This window comes from Eptesicus fuscus, chromosome 18 (genome assembly GCF_027574615.1).
Source record: "Eptesicus fuscus isolate TK198812 chromosome 18, DD_ASM_mEF_20220401, whole genome shotgun sequence".
NCBI classification, from domain to species: Eukaryota; Metazoa; Chordata; class Mammalia; order Chiroptera; family Vespertilionidae; genus Eptesicus; species Eptesicus fuscus.
In genome coordinates, this window is record NC_072490.1 from 24,434,820 (window position 1) to 24,462,204 (window position 27,385).

Sequence of the window (27,385 nt, forward strand, 5' to 3'; positions counted from 1 at the left end):
TTCTATGTGGGTTGTTTTTTCTCCTCCAATAAATACTGTGTGCCTTTAGTATCTGTGGGTTTCACATTCATGGATTCATCCAACTGCAGTTTGAAAAACAGTAGTTTTGCATTCCCAGCCGCGTAGTGAAAATACTGCTTGCAAAGGTTCCCTTTTCTTCATATTCTTGCCAACACTTATCATCTTTTTTATACTAGCCATCCTGACAGGTAGCTAAAATCTCATTGTGGTTTGGCTTTGCATTTCCCTAATGCTTAATGATGTTGAGTACCTTTTCATGGACACATTAGCCATTTGTATGTATTCTTTAAAGGGCTTACATAAAACAGCAACTCGTCAGTCGGACACTTAGAATATTAGGCTTTTATTATATAGGATAACAATTAATAAACTCATGGTGCACTCTTATCAATGACTGAATTAGTAACAGGTATAGTCCAATTGATCCTTGAACAACACGGGTTTGAACTGTGTGGGTCAACTTCTATGTGGGTGATTTGGGTCCTTGTCCATTTTTGAAATCAGGTTATAATTGACCCTTGAACAATGTGGGGGTTAGCCCCAGCAGTCTGAATTACATAGATAACTTTTGACTTTACCAAGATTTGATTGTAGTCCTCCCTCAGTTTTCCATGGTGGATTGGATCCAGGGAACCCCCTCCCCCCCAGTTACCAAAATCCTCAGATGTTCCAGTCTCTTATATAAAATGGCATAGTACAATGTATATGGTTAGCCTTTTGCATCTGTGGATTTCCATTCTCAGATCAAAAGGCCTGTTTAAGCCCTAGCCGGTTTGGCTCAGTGGATAGAGCATCGGCCTGTGGACTGAAGGGTCCTAGATTCCATTCCGGTCAAGGGCACATGCCTGGTATGCAGGCTCGATCGTGTGGGGCATGCAGGAGGCAGCCTATCAATGATTCTCTCTCATCATTGATGTTTCTATCTCTCTCTCTCCCCCCCTTCCTCTCTGAAAATCAATCCTACCTAATAATAGACAAATATTCAAATTGACCATACCTCCAACACCCCCACAAGCCACGCCCACCATCAATCAGAATGAGTATGCAAATTAACCCAACCAAGATGGCTACAGCCACAGAGAGCAAGGTTTCCTAGCTAACAGAAGAAGCCAAGCTTTCCGCCTGCCCTTGCCAGGCCTAAGCCTCCACTCAAGCTACAAAGTTTCAATTATAGAAGGTAAACAAATTCAAACAGAAATGGTGGCAGAATGGAGCTTGAGAAAGCAGGCCAGGGTTGTCCCCGGCAACAGGGGAAGCAAAGCTTTCTACACACCCTGGCCGGGCCTAGGCCTCCGCTTAAGGCTACAAAGTTTCAATTATAACCCCAACACAAATGGCTGCTGGCCACGGAGGGAGCCCCAGGCTTGGCTCCGCTCCAGGCTACAAAGTTTCAATTGTAGAAAGAAAATAAATTCCAGATACCAGGGCCTCTGCTTGGGTTGCCAGGGGGCGTAGCCGGCCTGAAAACCACCACAGGCCCCTTGCTCAGGCCGCCCCACGCCTCAAGGGAACGCCACCCTGATCAGAGACACCCTTCAGGGCAAACCAGCTGGCCCCCACCCCTGTACCAGGCCTCTATCCTATCTAATAAAAGAGTAATATGCAGATTGATCATCACTGCAACACACAATATAGCTGCCCCCATGTGGTCAAAGATCCTGTCCCCATGTGGACACAAGATGGGCACCACAAGATGGCCAGCAGGAGAGGGCAGTTGAGAGGCACCTGGCCTGCAAGGGAGGCAGTTGAGAGGGACCAGGCCTGTAAGGGAGGGCAGTTGGAGGTGATCAACCCTGCAGGAGAGGGCAGTTAGGGGTGACCAGGCCGGCAGAGGAGGGAAGTTGGGGGCAAACAGGCTGGCAGCGGAGTGGTTAGGGGGTGATCAGGCTGGCAGGCAGAAGCGGTTAGGGGCAATCAGGAAGGCAGGCAGGCAAGCAGTTGGGAGCCAGCAGTCCTGGATTCTGAGAGGGGTCCCAGATTGGATAGGGTACAGGCTGGGCTGAGGGACAACCCCCCTCGGTGCACGAATTTTGTGCACCGGGCCTCTAGTAAAAATATATTTGTGGGGGGAGGAGGGGCCTGTTTAAGATCTCTGGTTGATTGAATCTGAATGTGAACCTCTACAAGCATGTCATGCTTGCTAGGATATGGAAGGCCAAGTGTATACTTACTGAAAAAACTGCATATACGTGGCCCCGTGCAGTTCAAGCCCATGTTCAAGGGTCAACTGTGTTTTATTTTGTATTTTTTTGGTGGGTTTTTTTGTTGTTACTTTTGTTTTGCTATTGAATTGTATGAGTTCCTTATATATTTTAGATATTAATCCATGATCAGTTTTATGGACTGTAAATATTCCATTTCATGGTTGTCTTTTTATTTTTCTGATGGTTTTCTTTGCTGTGCAGACTTTTTAGTTTGATGTAATACTGCTTGTTTATATTTGCTTTTGTTGCCTGTGCTTTTGATTTCACTGAAAAAAATCACTGGGTTGTGTAACGCCTTTGAAGGTGAAGGTCATATGTGACATTTTGTAATCTCTTGGCATGGTAGTTATACTAGAGTGGAAATATTAATATTAAATATATGTTTAGTCAGTTGCTATTGTAATTTTGGTGAACATTTTTAAAATAAGGTATTCTTACCAAAGGTTTTTATGTTATTTCAATGTACTGGAGTTTGAGGAGGATTGAACCATATCTCACTATCCTTTGGGAACTTTTTACACCCTCCTGGAATTAGGCAACTTTAAGATTGTTAACACTGTTTTCAAATCATGAGGGTAGATGCTAAGATACAGACTTTGGATTAAGATTTGAAACCGATTTAGAGCTTGAAGAGACCTTTGACCTAATATAATAAATCATATTCTTCAGTTTGTAATTTGGAAACTGAAGAAGGCCCAAATTGCCTAAACTCTAGTAGGCACTAATTGCTTAAGTCAAAACCTGGGAGTTGTTTGTGAACACTCCTTCTCCCTCATTCCTACATCCAGTTCAAAGCAAAGCATGATGACATTCTTGCTTAAAAATTGTTAAGGACTTATTGATCAATGAAAAATATAAATTTTATAACTTGGCTTACAAGGCCTGGTGTAATCTGAGTTTACCTATTTCTCCAGCTACATTTGCCATTGTCCCTCATGATTGTTTGCTCTAGCCATTTGGACCTTCCTCTAGTTCCTTCCCTTCTAATTCTTTTTTCTTCTACAGTTTATCACAGTTTGCAGTTATATAATATTTATTTGTGTGTAAGCTCCATTAGAACAAGGATTGACATTTTAATTTCCTCAGCCTAGCAGAAATCCTGGCACATAGTAGATGATGAATAAATATAGATAAATGGATGAGTCATTGACTGACAAGATGTTACCAAGTTTCTATTTCCCGGATACAAATTGGATAATAGTACCTACCAGAGTTTATAGAGAATTTAGTGAGAATATTTGTGATAAATGTTTATTTTCTTTTCCCTCTGCTGGTTTTTCTTTGCTTACTCAGGATAATGTAGTGAATTGTTCTTTGAGCTGTTTTCTGACCAGTTATTGTTTCTGTTACAATTTGTTGCAGCTAGTGTTTGTAATTCATTTTATTTGTTGAAAACTTAAGCAGTTATTCTGTACTAGAGTGTGGAGGGTGGAAGAACAGGACTGGAAAGATATATACCCCCTGATTAATGACTAAAGGAAGAGTAAGGACTACCGCTTAGAGTTAGGTTCAGCTCCAAGTAAAAGAGACAGAAAATTACAATGATTAAACAAGGCAGAACTATTTCTCTCTAAAAGTTGGGACATATGCTGTCCAGGGCTTCATGGCAGTTCTATCTCACAGTCCTCAGGGACTTAGATCCTCTCTAGCCTACTGTTTGAGGAAGTAGGGTAGATATGCCATTTGTCCTTTTACGTTTTCTGGAAGCTGCACAACACCTCTACTTAAAATACTGGTCAGAATTTTGTCATGTGGCACTCAGCTACAAGGGAAGCTGAGAAGTGTAGTGTTCTTTGTGAGGCTCTGTACTTACTTAAAAACTGGATGTTTTAGTAGAGTGGAAGATGAGAAGAATGGATGCTGAATATAGGTATTTGCAAAGAACACATCAGATTAATAATATGTAATACTAATAATGTGTTAACAATATGTAATATATAATATTAATGATGGAAGGATTAACCATTTACTACTTAATCATCCTATATAATAAAGAAGTAATATGCAAATTGACCCTCACACTGTCACACAAGATGACAGCCCCCATGTGGTCAAAGATGGCCACCACAAGATGGCTGGCAGGGGAGGGTAGTTGTGGGCGATCAGGCCAGCAGGGGAGGGCAGTTGGGGGGGACCAGGCCTGCAGGGGAGGACAGTTGGGGGTGACCAGGCCAGCAGGGGCGGGCAGTTGGAGGGGACAAGGCCTGCAGGGGAGGGCAGTTGTGGGCAATCAGGCAGGCGAGCAGTTGGGAGCCAGCAGTCCCGGATTGTGAGAGGGATGTCCGATTGCCGGTTTAGGCCCGATCCCTGTGGGATCCCAGTTGGACATCCCCCGAGGGGCCCCAGATTGGAGAGAGTTGCAGGCTGGGCTGAGGGACACCCTCCACTCCCCCCCCCCCCCAGTGCACAAATTTTGTGCACCGGGCCTCTAGTTGTAACATAACAGTTGAGTCAAACCACTTAATCTTCAGGTAATGTTGGTTGTCAGCCATTTTGGAAATATGACTGGGTAAATGTTTTTAAATGACCTAGGTTATAAATTCATTACATGCAGAAAATTAAATTGTACCTTTTGAAAGGATTTTGAATTAATCATTTTTTAAGTACACACCTGACCCTTGAACGATGTGGGGTTGGGATGCTGACCTTCCCTCTCTCCTGAATAGTTGAAAATCTACATATAATTTTTGACTCTTAGTAGTAGCTTAACTACTAATAGACTACTGTTGACCAGAGGCCTTACTGATAATATAAACAGTCAATTAACACATGTTTTTATGGTTTATATACTGTATTCTTACAATAAACTAAGCTAGAGAGAAGATTAAGAAAAGCACAAGGCAGAGATAATACATTTACAGTATTTATTGGGGGTGGGGGGGGCGAACCCACATGTAAATGGACCTATGCAATTCAAACCTATGTTGTTCAAGGGTCAACTGTGTGACATTTTTGCAGTGGCTGTACTAATCACATGGAAATCTGACCAGCATCATAGAAAGCAACGATTTCTTAATTTTCCCCCTCCTTCTACCCCATTTTCTTTTAAATCTGTTCATAAGTCTTTTTCTAAAATACACAGATGAAGTATAGCTCAAGATGATAGTTTAGGTCCTGGCCAGTGTGGCTCAATTGATTGAGCGTCTTCCCATGCACTGAGAGGTTGCTTGTTTGATTCCCGATCAGGGTTCATACCCAGGTGGTGGGCTCCATCCACAGTAGGGGGCGGACAGGAGGAAATCGATTGATGTTTCTCTTTCTCCCTCTTCCTTCCTCTTTCTCTAAAAAAACAATAAAAACTTTTTTTAAAAGATGATTGCTTAGGATTCATGAATTATGAGAAATGTTTCTGAAACATGGTTTGAACTCACTTCCTTACTATCCTTCACCATAATACATGTAAACTAGCTTGGCCCAGAGTAGTTACTTGATCCTAAAGTGAAGTATTTTATTCTGTGATAATCAACATGGGTTTGCAGATTTGTAAGAGATAAATTGAGCTTTGGATGGACTCTCTATGCAAAAAGGAAAAAATCATGTGTGTCAAAAAAATTAAGAATCTAAAATTACCTTTCAGGATGTTAAATTTTATCAGTAAAATGAAGGTTAAATGCATTTTACCATTCCTTGATTTGGTAAAGAGTAGGAGTAAGCTTTTGATAGGATACATTTTAGCATAAAGCACAGGAGGTTAATGATTGGAAGGATTATTTGGCTTTGCATTTCCCCAATGCTTAATGATGTTGAGTACCTTTTCATGCACAAATCGTTGGTTTACTAAACACAGTATATATACTTTGGCCTAAGAAGTAAGTGCCTCAAGAAATAAACCACAGTCCCTTACCATTGTTCAACTAAAACAAAAACAAAACACACAAACAATAACACAATGTTGAACTTAAGTTTGCACAGACTTTGTTCATATGTTATAAGTATGTTCTCCATCTGTAATTTCTTAAATATTTATTACCTGTCTCCTTTTCAGACCCTTCAGTCCCTGGCTGATGCTCCATCCACTGAGCCAAACGAGCTAGGGCTACAGTATTTCTTCTAGATAAAAAGCTCTGGAAAATATAGGCTCTGGAAATTTAGGTAGTTTGCCCAAAGACACATAAATAATGGAATCAGAATTTGAACTCAAGGTAGGCTGACTCCTGAGCCCTTAGTTTTAGCTGTCATCCTATGTCATCCTATATCATTCTATCCTATATAATAAAAGCCCAGTAACCGAACGGCGGAACAACAGGTTGACTAGTCGCTATGATGCGTGCTGACCACCAGGGGGCAGATGCTCAATGCAGGAGCTGCCCCCTGGTGATCAGTGCGCTCCCACAGTGGGATGAACGGCACTCCTGCAGCGGGAACAGCCGCTCAGAGGGCAGTTCCACAGCTGCTCGGCTGACCAGGATGAGCCCCGCACCAGTGCCCAAATCCCGTGCACCAGGCCTCTAGTTGTTTTATATCCTGTCAACTTCTACATTTAAATTAGTTTGCCTACTAAGCTTTCAAAACTCATTTTGTACCTTACTGCCTCCTGTATTTCCTGATTAAAGTGTGTGTGTGTGTGTGTGTGTGTGTGTGTGTGTGTGTGTGAATCCCCCCATTGTGTTTTATAATTTTACCATTCTTAGTCTTGTGATATAATATAATTTATTTCAGTGAAATTATTGACAGTCGAAAGAAAGTGGAAGGAAACAGTATGTATATAACACAGTCCCTGCCTTCAAGGACCTTGTTTTCTGCTTAGGAAAGACCTAAGTATGGAAATGAACTTAGAACAAGAAACAAGATATACCTGCTTAAGTCTCATGAATTTATTTATACATTGGATACTTTGGAACAAGTTAAAATTTCCCATAAAAAATATTTTGGGTTTTTTTTTTTTTGGGGGGGGGGGGCGTGGGAAAGAAAAAAAGAGAAGATAGAATATTAGGATATTGTTACTATAGTGATTTCATTTTCAGATATTTCAAATATCAAAATGATATTTTTTATTTGGTTATATGGAGGTAGTTAACATCATTTTTGTATGTCAAAATATTTGCATGTCTTTAATTTGATCTTAAATCATTTTATATATCTTAAAATACAATTAGGTAAATTGTTAGCATATTTTAGTATCTTGGTACAGCTATATCTGGGTTATAGGTTTTTTTCATAAATTGATATTTAATGGTTTTTGTTCTTAAATTCTTGCATACTTATCTGTAGCATGCTGGGGTGTTTTTTTGTTTGTTAGTTTTCTCCATGTTTTGGTAAATAAACTGGCTTAAATTAATGTGGTAAGACTAGCCCTGAAGTACCCATTTAAAAATAAGGGAATATTATCGCAACAAATAGTATATTCCTTTGTTACCCAAACCTTTCACAACCATTATAGGTTGCAAAGATCTTGAGAGTGTGTGTGTGTGTACATACACTCAGTGGAAGCAGTCTAGATTGGAAAGAACATGTGTTTGAAATTAGGCACAACTTTACTAATTTGTATGACTTTGGATAAAACATTTAATTTCTGAGTCTGTTTTTTCATGAATAATATGAGAATGTAGCAAGGTTAATGTGCTGACAAAGTACAGCACCCTAGCACATCATAAATGTTCAGAATAACTGTTATGTTTATTAATAAAAATGCTAGTTGATAGAAGAAAAAAGAAAGATTGAAGGGGAACTATGGTATTGCGTTTGTAATTTTTCTGTTGGGAAATAACCCCATTGGTTGAGTAAACAGAAATGGGGGGGAGAAAGCCAACTATAAATTGATAGTTTTTGAGACTTATTTGTAGCTTTGGGAATATTAATTTTATAGGGGTGGGAGATTTTTTGCTTTCTTTGTGTTACCCTTTGCCTTTAACATAGATAATTCTGTACCAGGGACTTTAAACAATAGTTTTATGTTTTTAACAGATTTTAAGACTTTATTCCATTTCCAGATGGGAAGGTAGAATTATTCCATTTCTTAGGTGAAAATTCATATGATCCATAGAATTTTAGAATTAGGGTTTCTAACTTAGGAAATTTTATTTTTTTCTTTAAAAATATGACTTGATTAAATTCCACAATATAAAAATTGTTAGTAAATCTTAAATTTATTTTGTTTCAACTTCTTTGTATCCTTGAAAATAACATACATCTGCTAGATTTTAAATGGTCTTGGTAAAAAATAAGAATAAAGCCTTAGGTTCATGATTTTTATATGTTCATAAAATATTTCTCCTTCATTTCTGATTCTCTTATTTAGGTTCACTGAAGACATTCTTAATGCAGCTGTCATTATAGGGTTAAACATTTGCTTTATTGTAACACACAAAAACAGTTAAGCTGTTTGAAATTGTTTACTTGCTAAAACCAGTGTTAGTCAGCAGAGGCAGTACACCAGATTTCCTTGTGGCTTTTAGTGGAAAATGTTAAAAGCGCACTCATTTTTCAGTTAGAATTTTTCAGTTTGATCTGGATTAGTCACAGAACTGGCATGAACCTTCTAATTGTGAAGGCAGTCCAAGTGCACTGTTTTTTCTACTGCTAGAGGAAGTTACATCTCGAGCAGTAGCTCAGATCTCTGGTAAGTGTAACATGTGAGCATTACTAGGCATTTCATTCTGCGGTGCTGCAGTCTTTGCTGTTCAGAGTGTTGCTCAGTTGGAATGCGTCTGTGGGGCCAGTCCTGAAGTTCTATAGATATTGTTTAAGGACCTACTCGTTTAGAGGTGTCGGTGGCGTTTTGCAAGATCATCTGAGTACCAGGGAAGCATCTGAAATCTACTGAAAAGGATAACTGTAGCGGTTTTCACAGTGGAAGGAAACTGTATTGGCACCGAGGCAGATGATTGAATAAAGTAGTTGGCTCAAAGAAGATGCACAGTCTGCTGTTTTTTCCTCTGAATGAAGACTATTTAGTGGAAGCTGTATTCATGTGGAGATCAAAGGAAACACTGGAATGATAAACTACTGGGGTTTTCTCCCTTTCTCTTTTTTAAATGAAAAGCCTGAAGCGGTAATTTGAGCTCAAATGTCTTCTGATTCCTTCTCGGCCTGCCTGTTCTATTAGGATTCCCGCTAGCACCATTTCTGCCTGGTGTCTGTGCCCTTTTGCTGGAGCAGCCACAGACAACTGCCTGATGAAGAAAGAATGAACGCTCTGCCTTGCTTATGCTATCGATGGGAATAAAGCTATCTGTGTTTCCTCTATTATATGGAATATCTGGATTAATCAAGCTGTATTCTAGTACCAAGAGTCCTATTGTCTCTTGTGATCTGACTCATCGCATGTAAATGTACTGCAGCTTTGCTATTAATGCAGAGTGTTGTGTGTTTTTTCTTTCCCAAACACAGAAAGAATTGTCAACCTCTGAGCTGCATTTAAAAAATTTGTGCTGAGCTCTAGATGTTTTTTCTTTTCTTTTTCTGGATAGTGTCTGTATTAAGCCAGTGAAGCTGAAGAAATGAAGACAAATTAGAAGTGGAAACAGAATAATGAGAGTTTAATTTTAATTTTCAATTATAAGCAAGCCAGCTACTGGTAACTATATGACCTTGCAAGCAAGAGTGGGTATAGCTGTAATTATCTCTGTCACAGCAGTTGTTTCTCATTTCATTCTGCATTGCGTGGTGGTGTCACCCAAAACAATGATCTTTTATGCAAGTAAATTTCTGTGAGACAGAGCAATATGACTATTTTGGTAGAGGAAAAATATTTTTAAATGAGCTTGTACTCCTTTTTAGTTAATTGACATGTTGATGTGAAATTTCTTTTTAAGTATTGCAATCACCCAACAGAAAATAACTGAATTTTGTTGGTTTTAGGAAGTTATAAGTTATGTAGTCATAATTTTAAACTTAAGTTTTTCCGGTAGTACTTATTAACTTAAAAAAAAAACCAAACAGCTGTGCTGTTCAGAGAATGATTCTAAGTGTCATACAGAAGAGGAGGAAAAACTACTTGTGCTCTTCCAACTGTGACTTTTATTACATAGCTGGGAATCTAGTGTTTGAAAAGAGCGAATGAGTCGAGTGTGTATTGTTGTTTTGGAGGAGGTAGAAGATGAATCTCCTGCATTCATTTCTAAATTGCCACAGGAAAATAAATCCCTACATGCTCCACCTTCTGGGAATGTATTGGTAAGATATGAGAGTTTATATGTTTACTGTATTCTACTGAACTAGTAGAATAAATTTTATTTTTTTAAGAATAAAGTTAGTTTCCACTAGTTTCATTAAAAACCCAAATAAAAGCAATGTAGATGTATAAGTATGCAATATTGTTTATAAAATGCACACATCTCTGTGTTTTACTTTTTCAGATGTTTAGATAACATTTTAGATTTTATTTGCTATCTTTTAATCTCTTTAAAAGACTTAAAAAAATAACTGAGAATAGTAGTTGTGGCAACCATGTTTCTGTTTTCATTTTGTGGTTTTAAAACTGATGTAATAAGAATGAAGAGCTCTATATTTTAGGAAAGGTTGACTACTGCCAGCAACACCGAGGCATGGTCTTTTCTGTAATGAATTTTATGTATTTACATGCAAGACTTTTTATAGGAAAAGACTCAGACTTTATTCTTAACCTTATTTTTAATGTTGTTGTCAATTGGCTTCTTTATTTGACTGGTATAATATGATATCTTATCAGAGAGGCCATGTCGTTGATTGAGAAATTGTTATATTTAGACATGCACGTGTTTGCTTCTTGATCAGGTATACAATTGTTTTTGGTCTCCGAATAGTAGTGATTTTCATCAATTGCCAGCTTTTCTTTAGATTTATATCTTTATACATGCAATGCTGACCCATGCAAATACTTTGATGCCACAAACAGAACTTTTCAAAGAGGCCTTCTTTGCTGAGCCTCAAACTTGTCAAACTTCTTGTTTGATAAATTGTGTCCAAAAAGTAGAAGTTGAGATTTCACCCTTGTATTTGGCAGTAACTTTCTTTTTACCATATATATAAACAAAAGGCTTGCACTTGTTACATCACCTAGTTTTGGTAATTTTGAATTGATTTTTTAAAATTAGGCCTCCCCCCCCACCCCCACAAGGAGGAATCATGTATTTTCATGTGATTTGACTTCATGAAACTTTTGGTTAATATCAAAAACCAAATGATTATTGTTGCTATAGGGAAAAAATTTTTTAGATTGAAAAGTTATGTGGAGCCCTGGCCAGGTGTCTCAGTTGATGGGAGCATTATCCCATACACCAAAAGGTTTTGAGTTCGATCCCCAGTTGGGGCTCGTATGGGAAGCAACCAATCTGTTTCTCTTTCACGTTGATGTTTCTCCCTGTCTGTCTCTCTCTGCCTGTCTCTATCTCTCTCTCTCTTTCTCCCTCCCTCCCTCTTCCTTTACTTTTCTCCCTCTCCCCCCTTCCTCTCTCTCTAAATAAATCAATAAAAACATATCCTTGGGTGAGTATTAAAAAATAATTTTAAAAGTTATGTGGAAATATCTTTAGAATCATCCATGTGCTGTGATTAATGTTTTTATTACTCTCTTATATTTTAGCCATCACTGGTGCAAGCTATATTTAATGGAGATCCTGATGAAGTTCGAGCACTAATATTTAAGAAAGAAGATGTTAACTTTCAGGTAAAACAATTAATTCACTGATACATGCCTTTAAGCCTACTTTTAAACCTTTTTCCTAGAGTTATGATTTTTGTTAAAAAGACATAACAATTCTGTAACAGTTGTTTTAAATGAGGTTAAGAAGCATCTTGGGGCAAAAAAAGGAAGGGACTGGGCATATATTCAGAGTAATGACTAAAATACAAGAGAATTAGGAGCCTGTGAAGGGCCTTTGTTCCCCTGGCTTTTTACTTTGAAATTTTTCACAGAAAAGTTGAAAAAATACTCTGAATATCTTTTGCCACATTTGCTTTATCCAATTTACACAGATTATATATTTATATTTTTACATGTACATACATATATTTTTTCCTTCTACTGAATCCCATTTGAAAGTAAGTTGTAGACATCTTGACACTTCACTGTTCATTTCTTATATGTATTTCAAATGAGGGTTCTTTTTTGTGAACTCAAAATAAAGACATTTTTATTAAGTTTATATTATATCTAACTAGATTATAAGATCAGATTTTTCTGTAAATAATTCTGGTAAACATACACAAAGACTCATCTGTTAGTCTCTTAGTAAAATAAAGAATGACACATTGTTTGAAAAGTCTCCAAATTTAAAAATATAGTGGATTTTAAATTCAGAACTGGCATAAGGGAGAGTTTAAGAAAAAAACGAGTATATGGATAAATTTCCTCTCTGTGTGTTTTCCAGTGGCCAGTAATTTCTTTAATTTACTAAACTGAGGCTAAAAATAGGTAATCTATATATACATATAAAAGCCTAAGCGGCCGAGACTGGTTTGGCTCAGTGGATAGAGCGTCGGCCTCCGGACTCAAGGGTCCCAGGTTCGATTCCGGTCAAGGGCATGTACCTTGGTTGTGGGCACATCCCCAGTAGGGTGTGTGCAAGAGGCAGCTGATCGATGTTTCTTTCTCATCAATGTTTCTAGCTCTCTATCCCTCTCTCTTCCTCTCTGTAAAAAAATCAATAAAATATATTTTTAAAAAAAGCCTAAGCGACTGCTACGACTGGATGACCGGCCAGTAGTTATGATGTGCACTGACCACCAGGGGGCAGACGCTCAATGCAGGAGCTGCCCCCTGGTGGTCAGTGCGCTCCTTCAGCCAAACTCCCGCTGCTGGTCAACCTCCCGCAGTCTTCCTCCCCAACCCCCAGCTGGCTGGTCCCAATGGGCCCCATTCGGGACTGGGGCAAGACTGCCCCGATCAGCCCTGATTGCTGGCTAGGCCGAGGGATCCCACCCGTGCACGAATTTGTGCACCAGGCCTCTAGTTTACTATAATGTCAAATTAATTAGTCCTCTGAATTACAGAGTGTGGGAGGAAGATCATGATTCATAGAGTCACTATAGCAACACTAAAATAGATGACCTGGAAAGGATTGGTAATTCTAAGAAAACCCTGAAAGCTCATCTTGAACTCTCATCTTCCATTCTTTCATGCAACATTACTGTGATTACTTAATGTTAAGTAGATGTAAAAAGTATTTATTTGATATTTTAAAGGTGGATTATTTGAATAGATTTGAATCTTTAGCCAAAATGGTTTCATCTAGCATAGGGTATTGATCAAAATGCTATCATTATATTTCCTAAAAGATTGTTCCTAATCCATAAAAGAAAATTACGTTTTCTTTTTCTCCCAAAGTTTTTAGTTTTTTACTTAAATTCTTTTTTAATTTTTTACTTTTTTGAAAAATTGTTGACTGTATTACAGATGTCCCCCATTTTCCACCCTTTGCCCACCTCCATCCAGCCCCCAGCCCCCCTTCTCTCTGGCCATCACTACACTGTTGTCTGTGTCTATGGGTTATGCGTGTTTTTTTTTTGCGCGAATCCTTTCACCTTCTTTCATCCAACATTTTCCCCTTAAACCTTCTTAAGTGAACTTTTTTAAGTTTATATTTATTGGAAACATGCACCTAATTCAGGATTTTCTTAATTTTTATTTTTAGTTTAAATGAAGTGCCTGGTCACTTTAACTAATTGATATATCCTGGAGAGTCTACTTTTCATAAGATAGAAAATAATGACTTATGAAAAGGAGGAAAACAGCTTTCTGTTCTGTTTAACTCTAGGTTTTTGTTTTTTTGTAGTGGTTTGTTGTTGTTTTTAGTACTAGCAAATCATATCTTGGTGAGAAAATTTGGACTATAATTCTACTTAACCATGATGGTTAATTTGTCAATCATTACAAGTCTCATTATAGTTAACACTGCTTTTCTACTATATTAATTAAATTACCCTAAATTTTAAAATTTTTATTCAGAATCATTTTTGAGCATCAGTTTATTCTGCTGTGATGTCCTTGGAAGCTATTACATATGTACTAGAAGCCCGATGTACGAAATTCGTGCAAGGGCCTTGGCCCCCGCCTACTGCAGCTTTTCCAGAATGAAGGCCATCCAGAAAGACGTCCAGTCTAATTAGCATATGACGCTTTTATAATTATAGATAGCTAGTGTGTTACTCCTTTGTCCCCTAACTTCTATGATTTTAAGCCTGTACTTATAGATTCCTTTCTTTACTTACTTTTAACCATCATTTCTTAACATCTAGCTTGTTCCCTTGCTCTGAAACTTGGGTCAGAACTGGAAGCTAAGTTAATTCTGTACTTCAAATTAGTAGGCCCTTCTTGAGGATGACCCCTCTGTTGCTTTCAGTGATTCATGGGATTATGATGAACTTTTTTATGGTTGCTTTTAGGCCTTTTCTCTTGTGATAGTTGAGAGTATTGTCATAATTGTAAGATTTGTTAAATCTTTGGCCATTCTTCTAATTCAAGATAATACTTTTTTTTTTTCTCTTTCTGCCCTCTGTGATAAGGAATCGCATCAGGTTTTAAGAGATGTGTGTGTAATAAAACTTATACTGTTTTGTCATATAATATCCACTGACTCTTGATGGGTAATAAAATATTTTTAAGGTTTATGGCAGTGTGAAAAATGGTGTTTTTCTAAAATAAGTTTAAATATGTATTTGAGAATAATGTCTGACTTTTTGAAACTTAGGTTTTTCAAAAAAAATTTTAGGGTGGATTAAGAGTTTCAGATTGTTTTTATTCTGTTAAATGAACATTGATATTATTTTAGATTAGTTTCTTCAGTCGTATCCTGAAGTTATTGACTATGGTGAGCCACTAAATACCATTTTTCTTAATAACATACATAATTGATTTTTAACAAAAGTCTAATTTAAAATATTATGTCTTCATAATATTTGGTCTGAGAAGGAAGTTTTTGTAGAAGCTAGGTAAAGTGATTTCACTAGGAAATACTGGAGTTTTATATTTGTTGTTTTAGGCCACAAATAATTGACTACCTGGCTACATACAGGTTTTTTGATCATATAATGTGAGCCAGAGCAAGGTGATTTAGGGGTTGGTTAAGATAGTAATGTCAGAGCTGTGGGTGAGATTGTCTGTGAGACTCTCAGCTCTCTCCTCATGTTAAAGAGATGACTGTTGCATCGTGTACTCATGACAACAGTAATGAGACCAAAGAAAGTGGAAAGGGTCTCTCCCTATACATTTTCTTTCTTTAATCAAGCCAAAACATCTTTTTCAGAATCCCCACAACACTTCCCCCGAGATTCCATTAGTTACAGGCCCACTCTGAACCATGCCACCAGCAAAGGTAGACTGGGATTAGCTTTTTGCGTATATCAGGCATTGTTCGTTGCCTGGTTCATCCGCTGAGGTGAGAATAGGGGCTTATCATCACTGATTATATTCCATATCTGCAGAAAAAAGGCACTTTCATAGGAAGGAATAAAGGGAAATAGTTGTTTGGATAGGGAACCTAATAGAAGACTTTTAATGACTATTTGGAAAACTACTTGGATGTGGAAGAAGCACTGTAAACCAAAATGGTGAAACAGTCAAAAATTTAAAGGCAGAATGGTATATATAGTGAAAAGAACAATTGAAATAAAACGTCAAAGACTTGTATCTTCCTAGTCTTATTAGCTGTACTACTTGAGCAAATCCATTTAACTTCTTTAAGACTCACTTTTCTTTTGTTGTAAAATGTGTGGGATTACATTAATGACCTTCAGGGTGTTAATAATAATAATAAAATGCCTTTCCCTAGGATCTATTAGAATTTAATGCCATGTTGTGGAGCCCAAATAATTCAAGCTGAGATATTAATAACACATTTCAGATTAAAAGTCTGACTTTATGAGAAAATTATTTTCTACAAGTAGAAATTTTTTTCTCTATCCAGAGTGATATAAATTGGTGTTAATTTTAGAATTTTATTTCAGTGACAATTACATGCCCATACCTTTTTATGTTACTTGATTTAATTCACAAAAGAATCTTGTAAAGTTGGTAGGTTAACATTTTCATTCCACCAATAGGTGATAAAACTGAAACTCAGAAAAGTTAAATGTCTTCAGGATCAGTAAGGAAGCAGAACAGGAATTTGAACCCATGTCAGACTTGACAGTAACTGGGGAAATAAAAAAGTAAATTGGAGAGAGAGGATTATTTTTCCTTTTGCCAGATAGTGACATAAAGCAGTAATGGTTCAAAAATGGATTTTTTCCTAAAAGTTATGTTCATGTTCTATGGACTTCTACCTTGTAATACAAATGTGATTCTAATTTTCATAATGCCAGGCATTAGCATTGCAAATGTGTGAATACACAAACTTCCCTTAGTGCGTTATTTTTTAGCTGGATAAAAATGTCATTCAAAGTAGTATCAAACTGGGGTTAATTATAATCCAGCCCACACTGTTTTTTTTGTGTTTAAAACAGAGAAAGGCTTAGATTATGAGTGATCCTTTTTAAACTCAAAGAGAGTTGATTAAAGAGCTAGTCAGTAGATCCTGCCTGTATTATCTGACAATATTTTTGAAAATGCTACCTTTAAATGTACAATGTCATTCAAAATATTTTGGGATTGGTTTTGCCAAAGTAGTTTTCTAAATTATTAACATCTAAGTTTCCAAAGATAACTTACTGGGATTATTGAAGTGGTGTTGATTTTACTTTGTCAGATGAAGTGCTTGGCAAATATAAACATACATGTATACATGTATATGTACATCACACAAGCAGATAATTATGTTTTATTGTAGTAACATTGTTGGCAGTTAACAAAAAGTAGTAAACCCTAAGTTTACACAGGTTGCCTGAATTTCACCCACCTCCATCCTTCCCATTGTAGTCTTTTCTGGAAATTAGTAAGAAGTGCTCTAATTGTTAACAAATCTTTCTGTGGCCACATGTCACTTCTGCTGAATGAGTACACCAAGCTGTCAATGTTCCTAAGTTCTTAAAACCTCTTCATTCAGTAACCTGAGCTTACGTGCACTGTGTCCTGAAACTGTATGTGGATACAGTCTCTGAGCTTCCCACAGAAATTGGTATTGGAGGCCACAACCCTCCACCCCATCTCAAGTGTACCCACCCTGCTTTTGGCTGGCTCCCGTGTAAAGAAGAGAGACCCACCTCAGCTTCTTCCCAGGAGGGAATTTCCCTATAATTGCTCCATGTCTAGAAACATCACCTCTCTTCTCTTCTTGCCAGGGCTTCTAGATTCCAGCCTCACATTTAAAAATTTACTTCACCAATATTCAAGTGTCCCCTACGATCCATAAATGAGTATATGTTCTGTCATTGTGACTAAATGGCTATTGTGGTGGTCCTGAAATAAAGAAGGTGTTATGTTATAAAACCAGCTAGGTTTTTTTAAAATTATATTTATTAGGGCAACATTGGTTAATAACATAAATTCAGGTGTACAACTTTATAATACACCATCTGTATAATCTATTTTGTGCTCCCCACCTGAAGTCTAGTCTCCTTTGGTCACCTCGTATTTTACTCACTTTTCTCTTTCCTCCCTGCCCCCCACCCCCACCTCCTCTTTCCGTTGTGGTAACCACCATTCTGTTTGTACCTGAATTTGAAACTTTTTTTTTAATAATATACATATTTTTATTGATTTAAGAGAGGAAGGGGAGAGAGAGAGAGAGAGAGAGAGAGAGAGAGAGAGAGAGAGACCGAAACATTGATGTGAGACACATGAATTGGTTGTATCCTGCTTGTGCCCTAACCAGGGCCGGGGCAGGGGTCAAGCCTGCAACCAAGGAACATACCCTTGACCATAATCGAACCTAGGACTCTTCAGTCCACAGGCCAACATACTCTATCCACTAAGCCAAACCAGCTAGGGCAAAATCGGCTGTTTGGCAGCTAGAAACTGATGGTGACTTATTTTTGTATTCCACTCATGATTTCTTATTTAGCACATATGTGTTCTGCATCTTTTTTCATCGCCAATATATTTTGGGAACCCATCCAGATTAGTATATAGAGAGCTTCCTCATTCTTCTTTATAGCCATATAGTTTTAGATTATGTGTTCATAGCATAATTTATTTAACCAAGTCCCCTCTTTGATCTGGTTAAATAAACTAGTTTTGCTAATTGGTAATAATAAATGGGATCTTTTCACCAAGCAGATAAAAATTCTGCTTTAGTGAATAAGCAGAAATTTCAGAATGTTTGTATTTATTATGGTTAAATATATCATTAACTTCCCAAATAGACTAAATGTCCTCTACATTTTTTGTTTGAAGCAACTTTATTGGACATGTATATAAAAATTAATGTTGAGTAAACAATGGTATTTTCCATAGAAATAAAGTATCTTTATTGTATATTTAGAAATAATCCTGATGATTTTATTATAATTATATATAAGTTTAAAATGATAATCATATTATAGCAAAAATGTCATAAATTAATGCCCTAAATATCAGACTGAACTGAAGTTACTAAATAATCTGATAGGTCTCAGCACCTTAGCAATTTTTTTTTTGTTTTATTGAGGTATAGTTGACATATAATAAATTGCATATATTTAAAATGTATAATTTCATTTGTCCCTAATCTCTGATCTGCTTTGTGTCCCTGTAAATTAATTTGTATTTTCTGAAGCTTTATAAAAGTGAAGTTATACAATATGTCCCTTTTTTGTCTAGCTTTTTAAAAAATATATATATTTTATTGATTTTTTTTACAGAGAGGAAGGGAGAGGGATAGAGAGTCAGAAACATTGATGGGAGAGAAACATCCATCAGCTGCCTCCTGCACACCCCCTGCTGGGGATGTGCCTGCAACCAAGGTACATGCCCTTGACTGGAATCGAACCTGGGACCTTTCAGTCTGAAGGCCGACGCTCTATCCACTGAGCCAAACCGGTTAGGGCTTGTCTATTGATTTCAGAGAGGAAGGGAGAGGGAGAGAGATAGAAACATCAATGATGAGAGAGAATGATTGTTTAGCTGTTTCCTACACTGGGGATCGAGACTGAAACCCAGGCATGTGCCCCAACTGGGTTCGAACCATGATCTGGTTATAGATCGATGCTCAACCACTGAGCCACACCAGCCGGGCTGTCTAGCTTTTTTCACACCATAATTATTTCGAGATTCATTCATTTTGTGGCACATATTGATAGTTCATTCCTTTCTGTTGTACAGAGTGCACATAACCTCAGTGTATTCCATTGTATCGATATACATAACTTGTTTTTTCCCCTGGCCTACCAATTGATATTTCAGTTGTTTCCCTTTTCATCTATTACAGATAAAGCTACTGTGGGCATTTGTATACAAGTCTTTGTATGAACATATGCTTTCCTTTTTTCTTGAGTAATTATCTAGTGGTGATATGGTCTGACCATTTGGTAGGTGTACATTTAACTGTTTAAGACACTACAACTATTTCCAAACTGGTTGTACCATTCATTATACATTCCCACCAAGAGAATGTAAGAATTCCAGGTTTTCCACATCCTCACAAATATTTGGTATGATCAGTGTTTTCTCATCTTAAACACTGTTAAAGAGTATATTTTATTATGGTTTTCATTTGCATTTCTGGGATAATTAATAATGTTGAACATCTTTCACATACTTCTTAGCAATCTCCATATCTTCTCTGGTGAAATGTCTTTTCAAGTGTTTTTGCTGGATTCCTTTTCTTATGTATTGTCTTCTTCCTCTTGAGTTTTGAGAGTTCTTTATATGTTCTGGATGCAAGTCCTCAGTCTTTGGCTATATTTTCATTTTCTTAAGAGTTGTTTTTGAAAAGCAGAAGTTTTAAATTTTGATGAATTCCAATTTATCACATTCTTTTATGAATCTTGGTTTGGCATTGTATCTAAAAAAATCTTAGTGTCACATAGATTTTCTTAAATCTTCTAGAAGTTTTGTAATTTTAAATATTACATTTAGATCTATAATCTTTTTTGAATTAGTATTTGTATATGGTGCAAGGCATATGTTAAAGTTTGCTTTGTTATATATGGATATATCCAATTATTAAAATACTTACTTAGCCCTGGCTGGTTTGGATCAGTGGTTAGAGCATCAGCCTGTGGATCAAAGGTCATGAGCAAGGGCATGTACCTGGTATGCCACAACCAATCAATCTCTCTCTCTCTCTCTCTCTCTCTTCCCCCCTCCCTTCCACTCTCTTTTAAAAATCCTTCTGTAAGGCTTAACAACAACAAAAAATAATTATTTAAAGGCTGTACTATTTTTCTTCATTAAATTGCCTTTGCATCTTTATCAAAAGTCAGTTGTCCAGCCCTAGCTGGCTTGGCTCAGTGGATAGAGCGTCAGCCTGCGGACTGAAGGGTTCCCGGGTTTGATTCCGGCCAAGGGCACATGCCTGGGTTGCGGGCTCAATCCCCAGTAGGGGGTGTGCAGGGGGCAGCCGATCAATGATTCTCTCTCATCATTGATGTTTCTATCTCTCTCTCCTTCTCCCTTCCTCTCTGAAATCAATAAAGAAATATACTTTTTTTTTAAAAAGTCAGTTATCCATATATGTGAGGATCTATTTATGGACTCTGTTATGTTCCATTGATGTACTAGTATTTGTCTAGCTCAGTGGTCGGCAAACTGCAGCTCACGAGCCACATGCGGCTCTTTGGCCCCTTGAGTGTGGCTCTTCCACAAAATTGCACGTGCGGGCGCGCACGTACAGTGCGATTGAAACTTTGTGGCCCATGCGCAGAAGTCGATTTTCAGCTCTCAAAAGAAATTTCAATCGTTGTACTGTTGATATTTGGCTCTGTTGACTAATGAGTTTGCCGACCACTGGTCTAGCTTAATGCCAATTCCATGCTGTTATGATACTGTGCATCTTGAAATTGCTAACTTTTTTTTTTTTTTTCAAAATTGTTTTGGCTGTTCTCAATTCTTTGTGTTTCCATATGAATTTTAAAATTCATAATTATTTCAAGATTCATTCATGTCAATTTCTAGGGGAAAAAAGAAATTGGGGTTGTGTTGATCTATAGAGCAAGTTGGCAAAATTTAACAACTTAACAATATTTGAGTCTTTTAACCCAGGAACAAGTGATATCTCTCCGTTTATTTGGTAATTTTTAATTTCTCAGCAAATTTTGTAATTTCATTGTGCGTGGCCTTTTACATCTTTGTAAGATTTATCCATATCCATATTTTATAAATTTTGTTCCTACTGTAAATGTTATATTATTTCATTTTAATATATGCTAATTCTCTACTGCTGAGGTAAGATTTTTCATAGTACTCTACCCAGTGCTCTAGGAATGAAGAGTTTTCCCAGCCTACCTAGTAGGAACAGGATCCTCTTCCCTCTGACCCATTTGTTCTCATTGGGAGTGATCTCACCACAAAGTTAGCAAAACTTTTTTTTGGGGGGGGGGGCGGGGGGGAGTGGAGAGAATGAATGAATGTGTAAGAAAAATCTTATATGTTACAATGATTTGTGGCCCTCCAAAGGGCCAAAGTTGCATAAGTTAGATACACAGCAGTATTAGGATTTCATGGGGGCAGTTGGGGGGGAAAAATATTTTAAAAGGCTCCTGGGTCAGGATGGTAAGGAAAAAGTGGTTGGAAACAACTACTTGAGTTGTTTTGGATAGTTCTTTTCACCAGTCTCAGGTAGTAAGTAGTCTTACATACATGTGCTGCTCAGTATTTAGCTGAGTATACAAGGGGATATTCTACCGTTCTCTGGGATTTTCTGCTTGTACCCTCTACCCTCTGTTACTCTACTGAGAATTCTTTCTCCTGTGTTCTCCCAGAACTCAGGGAAATATGCCTATTAAAATTGTACGTAGCTCTGTAAAAGCCATTGAGAAGCATTTTATTGATTGAAACAGCTGACTGAAATTCCACTGAATATTTTCAGACTTACACTTCACATGCTTTGTGAAATGGCAATTTTCTATTATAGTCCAGCAGTATTTCTGAAGTAGAAATTCTATATATTAGTTTTCTAAACAGCTGTGTTTGTTTGATAATTAAAATTGCCCAATTATAGATGACATCACCTCTACTTTTATTTTGTAGGACCTGGTATTGATGTATAATTTTGGTGTTGTTTTTTTATTATGAAAAGCAAGTAAGCCTTGGCTTTGGAGTATTTGATTACTGCTAAATTTGTAGAAGAAAGTAAATTTAGTATTTAAAATAGGGTGCTCTATGGATTTTTCTTTTTAATATTACTACTGATGAAGCAATATCTAGATTACAACATGAATTAATACCTAGATTCTATAAGAATTTTCCCCAAGGTAAAAACCATGCCTTCCATTTTTTAGGATAGTTGGGAAAGTGATCTTGGAGATCCAGAAGTTAAATCATATCTGTTATAGATGAGGCGAAACTAAGGCCCTTAGAGCTTATTTAATTTGGTCCCTTCCATTTAGCAGAGATAGCATAAGAACCCAGTTTTCTTAATGTCCAGTGTAGTTTTCTGCCCGTGTTGTCTATGTTGGTTCATTCCCTTGACAGATCTGTGCCAGTTACTATGCTGGGTGCTGGAGAGGTCACTCATACGTACTTTTTACCCATGCTCTTCCATGCTCCTTCCTGACTCAGCATATCTTATTGTACTGGACTCACCTTTTCACTTAAAGGAAGCAGTTTACCGCTTCTTGGCATATCTGAATTGCCAGCATTACTATTATGCTTTGGGGCCATTATTAAGTAAGATAAGGGTTACTTAAACACAAGCATTGTAATATCAAGGCGGTTGATCTGATAATGGAGATAACTACCAAGTGGCTAACAGCCTGGGAGCGGAACTATGGCGGACAAAGGGATGATTCACTTCCCAGGCTGGGTGGTGCAAGATTCCATCATGCTACTCAGAACAGCATGCAAATTAAAATGTATGAATTGTTTGTTTCTGTAATTTTCTATGTAATATTTTTGTACCAAGGTTGACCATGGGTAACTAAAACTGCGGAAAGCAGAACCATGGATAAAGGGGCACTGCTGTACAGGTGACAACCTGGACTTGCTATTGGTGTCTGAAGAGGGGATGGCAGTCTTGTAGGATTGAAGCCTTAGTCTGTAGGATCTGATGCTATCTCCTGGAGATAGTGTCAACATTGAGTTGAATTGTGGGGCCCTCAGTTCGTGTTGGAACATTGCTTGGATGTACAGATGGGAAACCCCACACATTGGAATTGGATGCAGAACGCTGACACGGTATTTCATTATATGGTTGTACAAGTACGAGGCCTCTCACCTGGTAATATTCAGAACTGGTAGTTGATAAGCTTATCAAAGTCTGACAGAGGGAATCATAAATAGTGATCTTTAAGCATTTTGCTGTAACAAGTGTATTTATCAACCATTTTTTAAAAATTGGGCCACGGACTTTTCATTGACAATGTGGAGTCACTGACAGGAGTTTAATGTTGTCTTCCTTGCATTATAAGTGCACGGTCTTATTAGTGATAATCTAATAGTCAAAATACATGGGGTGCCAAAGTCTCCATTAGTTTTACTCAGGAAACAGAAAATATTGTTTTATCACATGAGTCAATTAAATGAAGGTTGGTTAATAGCTTGTGTTTCATATTCTAGATAACCATTCCCCTATTGGTGGGCATTTAAATTGTTTCCATCATATTGCTTCCTATGATGATCAGTAAATATACCTAAGCTATTATTTGCACACAGATAGGAATATCTTTATCTAAAAAGAGTTCCATGAAATGGAATTATTGTATGTAAGGGGATAATCATTTCTTAATTTTAATAAATTTTATTGAAAGGAATCTTAAATATTTCGTTGCCCAAGTTTTAATATTTAACTGGATTAAATTTAAAGATTAACAGGTTAAATTGAAAGGAACAATTCCTTTATTTTTTAATTGCTTTTTAGAGCGGGAAAACTTATCCATGAGTCATTAAATACATGAATAATATTCAAGACATTGAGTCATAGGATTCCAGACATCCCTCACACATAAATGACCACTTTGTGTGAGCTGTGTGCATGGTTTATCCTGTGTAGTAGACATGTTTCTCAATTTGAGTATGTCTGATGATATTTTAAAAACTCTGGGGAAGTTTGCTGTTTAATGATTAACACTGAAAAGCCTTAAGCCAATGATCCTTTTATTAAAATGACTAAATTAGGACTCAGCTTTCAATAAAGTCTGATATTTTAGTGGTTCAGTTTTAGCTTTTTCAATGACTAATTGTTCAGTAATTTCTGTGCAAAGAATTCTATTTGCTTGGGTACATATTGGAATAAAAAAACATGGTCGTGTGTAAATTCATTGTGGTTAGAGAGATAAGAACTCTTAGCCTCTAGACCAGTCTCCCTGTACTGGAGCACCTGTTATTACTATAGTGACACAAACAATCTCACAAATATATTAAAATTCTATGAAGAAGTGTATGGTGAGCCAGTGATAACTGTTGCAGCTTTATAATACCTTGATATATTACAGCTAAGCCTTTTTTTGATTTCCTATGAATATTTTAAACCTCTTTTGACTAGCGGTATTTTTCCTAATCTATTCTCAGTAGTTTATCCTTTCTTAGAGTAATTAGGGTATTGCCAAACTAGAAAGTTATGTAAAATAATTTTTTTCATTGTTTTAAATCTTGAAAGTTATAATATTCTGATATGGTAGGAGACCCCCAAAATACAACACCTATTCAAAGAAGAAGTTTAACTTCCAGGCTAAGAGAAATTGTGGTCCAGGTTTGTGGAGCAACTCTGCTCTATAAGATCATTCGGGATCGTGTTGCTTGAGACACTTCTTGGATATTGGCCTACCTCTGCATAGTCAAAGCTGGCTTAGTTTCACATCTGCCTTCCAGCCTATGGGAAGTGGGAAAGTATTAGTCCATCTCTAAGGTGGTTCTCTTTTTAGTTGAAGATGACCTGAAAGTTGTGCGTTTCAATTCCATTATTATACCACTGTTCCACACTAAGTAACAGCACTTCAGGGCAGCCTAGGAGTGTATTCTCTGCTAAAACTTTATTCCTCTGGACAAAGAGGGAAAGGAGCTACTGAAAACAGCTAACAATTCGTCACAAAAGCCTGTAATAAAAAAAAAGGATGTAAATTTCTAAATAATTATTTCTAAATGAATAGTTTTCTCAGATGCAACTAAGTCAGCAACACTGTTGTAACTTTAGATGAGTTGAAAATATGAATTAAAAATCCTGAAATGTGACTTTACTCTAAGATGTTGCTTCTCAAACTGGAGAACATTTTTGTTTGAGGGGAGAAGTACATAAGCCTGAAGGAAGATTTGGAAAACTGTATTTTTGGTATTTAGAAAGGTAGAAATATATACTTAGAGCCATAAATGGAATTGGAAAACCTTAAGATTGTTTTAAGGGATAATTTCAGATCTCAGAGGTTAATTTCCCTTTTTGCCACTATGGCCACTCCTATGGAAACATTTTCATAAGGAAAAATTTTGGTTTCTTAAGATTTTTTAATTTAGTTAAGTCAACACTTCTCTAAACTGTAAAATTATGAAAATATATTGATGGGGGTTGGGGAGAGCAGTATGAAGTAAAGAAAATTTGCCAGTGTATGTCAGAAGCTTAGGAATCTTTATTCAAAGGAAGTCTAAAAAGCTAGTTCTTTTTTTTTTTTTTTTTAAATACGTGTTTATTAATTTCAGAGAGAGGAAGGAAGAAAGAGATAGAAACATCAATGAGGAAAGAGAATCATTGAATCGGCTACCTCCTGAATGCCCCATTTTGGGGATCAAGCCCACAACCTGGACATGTGCCCTGACCTGAAATGGAACAGTGACCTCCTGATTCATAGGTCGTTGCTCAACCACTGAGCCACACCAGCCAGGCTAAAAAGCTATTTTTGTCATCTTAGGTTTTTTTTCTTTAATTCTTGCCTGCACTTTATACCATTCTTTTTAAGCCACTTTTTTTTCTTTTTTTTTTTCCTTAGCAAGGAAATACTTTGGGACTTGCAGGCTAGACTAGAATTGTGGAAATAGTTAAGTGGTTTTTCTTCATTTAAAGAATATTAAAATGAACTTTATATGAAAATTTATGTGCCACCTTTCCTTCTTATCACAGGACAGTGAAAAAAGAACTCCACTGCATGCTGCTGCCTATCTTGGAGATGCAGAGATCATTGAACTGCTTATTTTATCTGGTATGGTAAGCTCTAGATGATAAGAGCACATCATGCATATTTTTGTCTTAATATTTATCAAACCTAATTGACTATTTCTTCATATTTGTTTAATAAGCTGAAACTTATTTGTTCATTCTACAAACATTGATCTCATATGATGTGCCAGGTACTGTTCCAGAGGTTAGTGTACATTAGAGAACAAAACAAAGATCATCACCTTTGTGGAAAGTATATTCTAATAAAGAAAAATGGGCTGTAAATACAAGTAAATTTTACAGTATGTTAGAAGGTGATAAGTGTATAGGAAAATGAAAAAGTAGATGAGAATAATGGAGTAAATGAGCCTTATATAAGATAGGGTGTTAAATAGAGTATTCATAGTGGGCCTCATTGACCACATAGGTTCTTGGAGATGATTACCTTCTCCAAGGGGCAAGTGATGGTCACTTAGTCCAAGTACAGCAGTGGAGGTGGTAAGAAATTGTATGATTGTAGATATATTTTGAAAGTGATATAACAACAAGATTTCTGTCTAAATAGCTTTTATCCAATTCTGTTTCAGGACCTGTAAAACACATTTTAGGGAATTGTGCTTTATTTTTTAACTAGAGGCCCGGTGCACGAATTCGTGCACCAGTGGGGTCCCTCAGCCTGCCTGTGGCATCGGGCCGAAACTGGCTCTATGACATCCCCCAAGGGGTCCCAGATTGCGAGAGTGCCGAGGGACCCCACCGGTGCACGATCGGGGCCGGGGAGGAACCACGGGAGGGCTCCAGGGTGTGCCCGGCCCGTCTTGCTCAGCCCTGATCGGCCAGACCCCAGCAGCAAGCTAACCTACCAGTCGGAGTGTCTGCCCCTGGTGGTCAGTTAGTGCACATCATAGTGACTAGTTGACTGGTTGACTGTCTGCCCCCTGGTGGTCAGTGCACGTCATCGCGAGCGGTTGAGCGGCCTTAGCATATCATTCGCATATTACGCTTTGATTGGTTGAACGGACAGCTGGACACTTAGCATATTAGGCTTTTATTATATAGGATTTCTTCTAAACTGTTTAAGACTTCACAATATGAAGTAATGATACTACTGTCTCTCATAAAACAGCTCCTATTGTGGTCAGGTTG

General features: G+C 37.3%; 1 protein-coding gene across 3 annotated transcripts in view; it reads left to right on the plus strand.

The window, feature by feature from the left end:
• Window positions 1–27,385, plus strand: part of ANKRD28 (ankyrin repeat domain 28) — a 145,608-nt gene that overhangs the window by 55,958 nt on the left and 62,265 nt on the right. For 2 of the 3 annotated variants that reach the window (XM_028129542.2, XM_028129536.2), the window contains 2 exons: window positions 11,728–11,811; window positions 26,204–26,282. In XM_028129542.2, the coding sequence (XP_027985343.1) occupies window positions 11,728–11,811; window positions 26,204–26,282 (163 nt within the window). Of the gene's footprint in view, window positions 1–10,086; window positions 10,341–11,727; window positions 11,812–26,203; window positions 26,283–27,385 lie in introns of those variants that run through there. The other variant, XM_008153346.3, reaches the window with a different exon arrangement.